The following is a 9,512-nucleotide window of genomic DNA, read 5'->3' on the forward strand; positions in this document are numbered from 1 at the left end:
TAATTTTAATAATGCCATGTTCTCGACTGTGTTTATTTTCCACCATTTAGAATGCCTGATTCTAGTTGGAAAAAATGCTTGCCAAAGCAAGTATTTCTTCCATTTCATAGTAATGCTGCTTAACCTAGAACAAAGAAATGATGATGATGATGAAAATGATAATAATGATAAATCCTTCAGACCATTTATTTTTTCACAAGAATCCAATGTTAGTATGTAAGCATCAATGATGAGTCAATTATTTTTTTCTATGACAGCTCATTTGCATTTCCAGTTCATACGTCACACATGTCCAATCTGTTAGTCTAGAGGTTCTTGGTATTCATTGGATAAAATAAATTAATCTTTTTCTTGGGATTGCCTGATGTGGAAGGCCATCTTTAGACTTGTGTGGTCTTTCACAGACCCTTTCCATGCTTTTGTAAAAGGACTCTAGCTGGTTCAGTGTTTCCCTCAGGAAGAGCTATGATGCCCAAGTTATGTTCAACACATTATAAAACTAGCAGTAAACTTTTTTCTACTTCTGTTCTGCAGAAAGGAACTGAAACAATCTTGGTTTAAGATGGTGAGGCCATTGATTGTTTCTTTGAATGAGTACATTTCTGTGAATGTATTTATTTTTGTGAATGCATTTAATAAAAATAAACCAGAAAAAACATTTTTTATTGGGCTTATCAAACATCCCCCTTGTCTCTATATAGATTTTCCACATTGCTCCCCAGACTCAGAGTGTGAAAACATACATTTAAAAATAACTTCTAATCACCGGTAGTTTTAAAAAAGAGCATATATGAGAGTGACTAGTATCAATTCTCTGTTATTGGCTACTTATCTTGCTAGGGAGAGACAAATGTACACACACTCACGTTTTCCAGAAAATAAAACTGGTTCATGACAAATATCAGCTGTTGGAGCTAAACTTATCAAACACATCATCTTTGAAAATGCACTCTTTCATGTAGATAAATTTTACAGGTCGTCATGCATAGTTTTCATGGAAACATTTCTCATTCTAAAGAACATACAAGTAGATAAAAATTAGATTGTTTTCTTACCTTTTGGAAAGCAGGCAAAAGCTATACTGTTGGTGGGATAGTGTACCAAGTTACAGACTTTTGTACACTTTTTCTTACAGGTGGTATACAGTCTACAGGAAAAGTAAATATATAGGTATGTATAAAATAAATGTGCACACAATATTCCTTTTTATTTTTTCCCCCTTTGGGAGAAGAGGCTGCAATAGAGACCATAGACATTATTACCACTCTTTGGTATACCAGTTCACCACAATTCAGGTACCTCTGAACATGGGAGTACCGGTGCCTTTTTGATTAAGGCAGTTGAGGTTAGTTACTTGCTTGCGTTGGAGCAGCTGAGGGAACCAGCCCAGAAATAATGTATCTATCTGGTCAGAACATTCTTTTCTTCCTGTTGCCATCCCTTTTTTTCTCATTCTACTCCAGTTATGCTAACCAGCCTATGTGGTTCCAGAAGGATGAAACAAGTAACACAATGCTGAGCATGTTAGGGATCCAAACAAATGAAGAAGCAAAACAAAACAAAAAAATTCATAACAAATTGACACAACATAGGAGTGTGTTCCAGAAATTTCTAGGCATCATTACTTGTGTAAGGTCGAGTGCCCACATCCATTTTCCAGCAAGCTGTGTTTTTCCTGTTCTTCTCTTTCTTCTTCTTCTTTTTTTTTTTTCCAATAAAATACCTCTTCATATTGACAGTCCTAGTCCTACTAGTTTATGTAATAACTGCTTTCTTTGAGAACAGCACAAATTGTTACTTATTATTTTCCTTAAAATAAATGTAAAATGATAGTGAAAATACATAAGAATACACACTTATACTTAAAATATCTTCTTTTAGAGTTTACATCATAAGTCGAATTGTCACTTTTCTAACGTGCTTTTTTGCTATACAACATGTTCTTTGGTTGAAATCACCATTTTATAAAATATATGTGTCCAGTCTTTATCCCAGACAGGCTTAGATTATTAGTCCTACATCTACATCGAAGAAAGTGGTGTGCCCCAAGCTGTCCACTTGTCTGCCATCTCCAGTTACCACTGACCTGCCTGGATAGACAATCTGTAACTGGGTTGGCTAGTTGTGGTATCTTCTACACTGCCTGTTGGGCACTGCCTTAGAAAATGGATGTTGACTTAGGACAAAGGTAGCTTAGGGCCACTCAACATTATTCACTGTGATCCTCTGTCAAGGAGAGCATCTACCAGAGGATAACTCACAGGGAATTTTCTGGTACCAAATAATACAGGTAAGGAAGGCAGCAGTCCTTATTCACCAGTCCTAATAAAGTCATGCTATCTCTTAATTAATATCATCAATCCAACCGGAAAACAACCATAGTGGCCATCAGTAAGCCAAAGCCCAAGCATGACTAAGTCTTGTTTATCTAGCACATACGAGTTTGCCATAAACATGCATCTTCCAAGTCAGTGGTGGAAAGTGCAGGAAAATGTGCCAAATTCATGACACAGGTGGAAGAACCACAGTTCGAGGATCCCTTCTTAGAAAGGGATCACCTTAGAAGGCATCATCTTGACCAGATCTAAACCTATCCAAATTAGGTGAGGCTCTTCTAAGCTCTAGCCACAGTACTTTTATTTGTATAAATAAAAATTCAGTGCTGAGGTACTTCCCTATGCTCTCTGAGATTGCTGTATTTCAATCTGAGTGCCAAGATCAGCAAGCATTGGTCCGACCCTGAGTTTCTGATATGTCAGTAGCTCACGGTTAAATTACCATTTTGAGATTTACTTTTTATTTAGTCAATACAGAAGGGAATTTGTCTTTCAAATAGCTGAAATTTATCTAGAGCTAAAACTTAAGAGGAATACTGAACTTTTTGGCAAACCATGCAGTGCCAGAGAAGTTTTAATTCTTGTCCATATGAAGTCAACAAGCACATTTATTTGTTCTTATGCAGACATGTAGCTGCGCGTGAGGTTGGATGAAGAAAGCATGCGTGCACCAGATGGCAAGCTGCAATGATAGACCAGCATCATAAAAATGAAGACATTGAGGATTGAAATACATTGAGACTAAGTGTTGGAAAGTAACAGTGAATAAGGGGACATTCCTCCTCCATTATTTATTTAATTGGTAGCTCATATTATGACCTCCACTTCCTCTTGGACACCTTTCAGAAAACCGTGCAGAGTTTTCCCATAGGAAAGACATGCTATTTTTTCAAGCACTTGGTCTGTGTTTTTATTTGTCTGTTTTTAAACAGAAAACTTAATTTACATCAAGCAAATAATTCCTTTGTCTATGTTACTCAAGTTCAGAAATTGGAGATTATTTGAGCTACATTTGTTATTAAATAGAACTCAATAATAATAATTGCTAATGCCTGCATCTGTTTTAATTTATCAAAGTTTTTCACTATTTCCCTTTCCACATGCTTAAGTTTTTGCATTGCTAGTGACTAGTTTCTGAAATGTAATGGCTATCTTTGATATCACTCTTTGTATATTAGTGGTTCATTTTTGCATCATTTTATATGATTTGTATGCATTTTTATTTCAGGTCAAATGTATACTTTTAGGTAGACTTTGTCACAGATCAGTATCAATGCTAAAATTGTAGGAGCTATTTTCAATGAGGGCTCAGATGAACTATCCTAGGATGAAATCCATGTCTATGAAGATACACTAATTTCTAGAGGTGTACTATCCAACATAGTAACCACAAGGCACAGGTGGCTATTTACATTGAAATTATGTAAAAAAAAAAAAAAAAAAGTAAAAGTAAATATAAAATAATTCAGATGAACAGACTTCTTGTAAGTGCTCAATAGCCGTATGTGGCTAGTGGTACTACGCTGGACAGCAGATATATGGGGTATTCTCATCATTGTAGAAAGTTCTCCTTCACAGATTTAATTAAGTTAAAGTCTTTTGACTCCTCTTGGGACTTTTGAGAGCTGAGTCATCAGAAACCCCAATGTTTGGAGGTACATGAATCTCCTCCTGTGGTTCAGTAAATATCTAGTTAAATGAAGCTTTTATGATGTTTTAGGGAGTGTCTACACAATACCAAAAGAGTAAATTTTAAAAATATAAGTATATGTTTGTAGGTATATACATACCCCTACTCCTCACTTACCAACATGGCTAGGTTCCAAAGACCAGGTTGTTATGTGAAAATTGGCATCATGTGAAAATGGAGGATAACCACATCAGATTAAAAAAATGGAGGATGACTATATCATTGCATAAGTGCCAAATTGTATCATTATATAACTGCTGAACCACTGAGAATCATGGCTCAGCCAAATTAACACACAACCTTAAGCATCACAGCCAGTTACTCTAGCTTCACACTTCCAAATTCATTACTGCTAGCTGTTCATTTCCATATGCTGTTAATACAGAAATCTACAGAAAGTAGATTTTTTTACTATTATCCAAAATAAGAAATATCAGACAAGATAGTTGATAAGTGAGGAGTAAACTGTTTATAAGACAGACTGTTTGTTTTCATTTCTTTCTGAACTATTTGTCTTGGCTTTGTGTAGACACCAGAACAACAAAAACAAAACCAATATTTGTTTCAAGGGAAAGTCACCAAATGAATTTCGAGTGGAATCATTGTTTTGATTGACATACAGAATAAAATATTTGAATGTTTGAATTAGTAAAATAAGGCCTCTACCTGGGCAGCCTTCTCTGTTCTCAGATTCCTCATCTCTTCTCAGATAACATAACAAGCAATAATGCATTTCACAACACATTCAACTAAGGAATCTGCCACCAACGTCATTATATTCTCTATATACAAACTATGTTACTAAACAAAAGAGTCAAAAAAGTGATTTCTACATTCAAATTATGACATGTCACTTATGTCCTAAGAAACAACAGCAAAGAGGAACTCACATGGGTCTTAATTTCAACTGCTCTCTAGATGTGTGACTTCAGTTATGTCACTTATTTTTCGTAAGCCTCAGCTTCTTCAGTAAAATGAGAATAATAATACCTACAGAAGACTATAGAAGAGCTTCCACACGGAATTTCTACATAGAAGCTGTTTCAAAAGGTAGTTGATGTTTGTGTTAGTATTTGTATTAGCATTTTAACAACCATTGTCTTACTTCAAACAGCTTTAACAAGTATTGGACCTAATCATTAAAAGTTAAAATAAGTAGAAATGCTGTTTGAAAACCAGTAATTTAAATAGAATAATATTGAATTAATTGTCCAATACTTATAAGTTGCTCATTTTTTTTTTTTCAATACATATAGGCATATGATCATAATTTCTTCTTATTGATCTCAGGTAGTATCTAGTTAAATTTTTATGTGCTTCTCTGTGTGTGTGGACAGCTCTAAATGCAAACTATTATCAGAATGTCTCCGGGGTAAGGATTTTGTGGAATGCAACTCTGAAAAGGGGTCACAGAATGAAAATCTATCAAAGATACAAATATCAACAAAGTGTATAAATATAGGTATACATATGCATATGTATGCATATGTGTATACATGTATATATAAATATAGATATATAAAATACATATATATGTATATGTGTGTGTGTGAGTGTGTGTGTAGTGTAGTGTCTAAGGCACTTGACTGCTAACCAGAAGGCTGGCAGTTCAAACCCACCAACCACTCCTCAGAAGAAAGTTTGGGCAATCAACTTCCATAGTGATACCCCCTCGGAAACCCAAGGAGGGGGTCACTATGAGTCAGGTCTGACTTGATGGCACATAACAACAACAACAATATATATAAAATGCACAAAAACGTTCAGGAAAATATTTCCTTTTGGGAATCAGATCCATTTGCTGTGTGGTGTTCAGTATACCTTTAACTGTACTGTCATTTCTACTCTACTTATTACACTGAAATGTACTTTCAAACAAAGATTTATGGCCTTTTTTGGAATGTAGGTAAGTGAATATCTAATATCTAATTGATATATTATTTACCAGCATATGATACTTATGACGTAGACATTATTACTTCCATTTTATATAGGAAGATGCTGAGCTTTTGAAATTTTCAGTAACTCTCCCAAAGGCACACAGCTGGTAAATGGAGGGGCCTGGGTTTGAGACCAAGTCTAATTCTGTCTCAACCCAAAGCCTCTTCCTAATATCACATTAACCATCATAACAATTCTCTATTCGCTTCTCTTTTTCTCAGTTGACCAGTTGCTTTGGGGACATGAGAACACCCCCTACACCCATTCTGATTCCCCCTTCTTTCACTGTATTCCTTCTTCTTCCTCTGGCCTGGCCCTAGAATGTCATCTTTTGAATAGTCAAAGTGAAATTCACAGTGTTGTAAATTAACCTTTGTTACCTGTTTCCATATTTTCAAAGTGTTTCACAAAATTCAATCAACCAACTATTGAAAAATGGAGATGGGCCACAATCATGCATCTCTGGAGAGTACTTCTCAGGACCAAGGCTAGTCAGCTTCATTTTCAAAGATTTATTTTACTCGTAGGGCCAAAGGATATGGCAGCATATTTAAAATAGAGATTTCTTATTTTATTGGTCTTAAGTCTTAGCCTACAGCAAAATCTGCTCAGAATTGAAAAATAATATGTCTTGAATGACTTAATGGACTATATGAAAACCCCTCTACCTTAAAAACAGAAAATATCATGAGCGTTTGAATCTGTTTTATTTTATATAGAATTTGTTCAACTATTACTGGAAAACAAATCCTAGAAGATGTATTTTTAATCTGAAATTCACTCTTATGACTTCATGTTTAATAATATTAGTAATTGGTCATTCTATGCATTTAGCATCTGAACTAGTCTTATTATTTCACAATGTGATGTCTGAATGTTCATCTTATTGGGGTCATTTGCAGGGGTCACTAAAGACTACCCAGGGTATTGCAGATATTCCATGAAGAATTTCAAATCTGACATTTCAACCCTTACTCTGTCTGTACATTTTAGTCTTTCTTGGAGAAAACATCCTGTAGTAGGATGATAGATCTAGTTTCCATGAGGTTTGGCCATTAGGATGGTGGTGTCTGTGCCTGAGTACTTGTTTACTTAGATGTAAATTTCCCAGCCTTATTCAATATTTTATGTTTTCTTTTCCTTGCTTGGTAAAGAATAATAATTAATTTGATGGTGTAAAGAAGTTATGTTTCCCAAATTCATAAATATCCCAATTCCATTCCCACTGCTACAAGTGAAGTAGATGTAAAATTTCTTGTCTCCCTAAAAGGAAGGGAGCAAGAGAGAGGTAGTGGCTTACAACTTCACAAGTATATTTATGTCATTTGGAAAGGTTAGTATCAAGGGAAGGGGGAGGGAGGTTTTATACTGAAGAAACAGAGTCACCTAAGATTTTTTTCCAAGAGGGTGGAAAGGGAAAATGGTGGCTTGAATGAGTCAAAGTTGGAAGACAGAAGTTAGTATTTAGGAAGACAACCCAACCATAAGACAAAAAACGGTCACAATACATCTCCAGAAAGAAAGGCAACACACCACATTTCCTAGAGCTTCCTGGGGCAGGCTGGGTAAAATAAAAGGAAAGAGGAGTTACTTACTGTTTGGGTCTACATTTTCACAGAGTTCTGTCTTTGCCTCACCGTTGGGTCTGTCACTGGGTTTGTGTGACAGCCGTGATGACATGGTGGCTGCTGTGACTACTGCCTTGAAGCTTCGCTTCCTTTTCTGGACATTGAGTTCAGGGTGGAAAATGATGATGTACACTTTCGGCATGTATAGCATCCCCAGAGCCACTGACGCACTTAGGTTCATGGAGATTGTAAGTGTGGTAGTTTGTATGTAGAGCTAGGAGACACAACACACAAGACACTATTACAAATAAAATGACTGCTGGGGAAGTCTGAACACTTGAAATGATGTCAACAATAATTACATGGCTTCGGAGGGAAAGATTTAGAAGGAAAAACATAGGAATCTCCAGGGACTTCTGATAAAAATGAAGATAGAAAGATTGCATATTTATTGGAGAGTTTATGTGTATTTTAACTGAGTGAATGCCATTGAGTGAACCCATGTGCATCTTTGCCCTTGAGAAGTCTTTTACATGGAATTTTAGAGGAGAATTCCATGAAATTCTTTTAATCAGACTTACAGCTCAATATGAAGCATTAAGAATACAGAATCTGTAATCTTAAGGAAGAGTAGTTACTTTTCTGCCCAGTACCAACACAAAAATATTAATACATTATGATCTCCTGCAACACAAAGATTCTGGGACCTTATTTGAAACCTTTCTGTCAATATATATGTCTTTTTGTATTACTTTTAATGGGAATGCACCTTCAAAGAAACCTAAAACATAATGAGTTGAATTTCCCTCAAAATTAACCCTTTTTTGCTTAATTATTTTTCACAAAACACCAATAACAAGGGACCAAGATCTGAGGACATTAGCTTGTCCATTCTCTCTGAACTGATAGACTGCTAATAGGATGCAAAACCTCATTCTAATACTGCTTTGTTTGTTAATTTAGATGGTGACCCATAGCTGGCCTAGCCTCCTCCTGTTACCCAGAGAAATCAGGTCTTCTGCATGAAAGGAGTAAGTGCAACCACAGACTTCTCTACTGTGCTAAATCATTGTTACTTTGGTATGTTTGAAGAAGTGATGGCTGAAGTGTGTGAAGAGTTTTAAAATAAATAGGGGGAAAGTTACAGACAACTTGCCTTGGTCCATTTGTGTTTGGCAAGTACCCTATCATGACTCAGAGTCCTCCCTTACGTTCAGATGTGTTCATGTTTTGAATAACTTCTAAAGGCCAGACTACATTCAGCAACTAGCTACCATGGCATTTATGTCAGTGAAAAGCCTGGCTCTTTGATAATGTTGTAATGCCTTCATGAATATCTCTCCCTTTATGTCTTCCATCAATTTCATCCTCTTTCTCCTTAGGGTTCTACCCACCCTGTTAGACCTTAAATAAGCTGTACTCCATTTCACCAGTGAACATTTATAAGTGTAGCTTTTCTTTTCCTTTACTTTTACATGCAAATTCCTCCTTTGTTTCTTTAGAGAATCCATTCCAAGTGACCCTCATGCATAGCCTCTTCCTCAAATCTAGACCAGCTTTTTTTTTTTTAAATTTTTATTGTGATTTGGGTGAAAGTTTACAGAGCAAATTCACTTTCCATACAACAGCTCACATACACTTTATCTCATGACATTGATCACAATTTCCCACAACGCAAGAGCTCCCCTCCCACATCCTCCGCATAGTTACCTCTTCCCTGTGTCTTTTCCTCCCATGCACTCCTGCCTCCTGAGCTGTCTCCCTGTGCATACACCCCTTCTATTCTTCCATGATTGATCTCTATAGGAAGTGTATCTAGCTGATATAAATGTTCAGCACATCTGCTTGTCTTTTGTTTGGCTGGAAGCCACAGGAGTGGGTTCAATTCCAGACCTGAAGGGCAGCTAGGGGCCATAGTCTCAATGGTTCCATCAGGCTCTAGCAGACAAACAAGGCTGGTGCTTTTTTTTTTTTTTT

General features: G+C 36.2%; 1 protein-coding gene across 1 annotated transcript in view; it reads right to left on the bottom strand.

Moving 5' to 3' along the window:
* Nucleotides 1-1,076: 1,076 nt before the first annotated feature.
* The window catches only part of GRM7 (glutamate metabotropic receptor 7), a 1,568,320-nt gene continuing 1,559,884 nt past the window's right edge, over nucleotides 1,077-9,512 (bottom strand). Inside the window, exons 9-10 of the mRNA XM_007945853.2 lie at nucleotides 7,563-7,809; nucleotides 1,077-1,147 (exon numbers count right to left, since the gene is read on the bottom strand). Of these exons, the coding sequence (XP_007944044.1) occupies nucleotides 1,077-1,147; nucleotides 7,563-7,809 (318 nt within the window). The remainder of the gene's footprint in view (nucleotides 1,148-7,562; nucleotides 7,810-9,512) is intronic.

The sequence above is a fragment of the Orycteropus afer genome, unplaced genomic scaffold, assembly GCF_000298275.1.
Source record: "Orycteropus afer afer isolate SDZICR_OR568_19922 unplaced genomic scaffold, OryAfe1.0 scaffold00144, whole genome shotgun sequence".
Taxonomy (NCBI): domain Eukaryota; kingdom Metazoa; phylum Chordata; class Mammalia; order Tubulidentata; family Orycteropodidae; genus Orycteropus; species Orycteropus afer.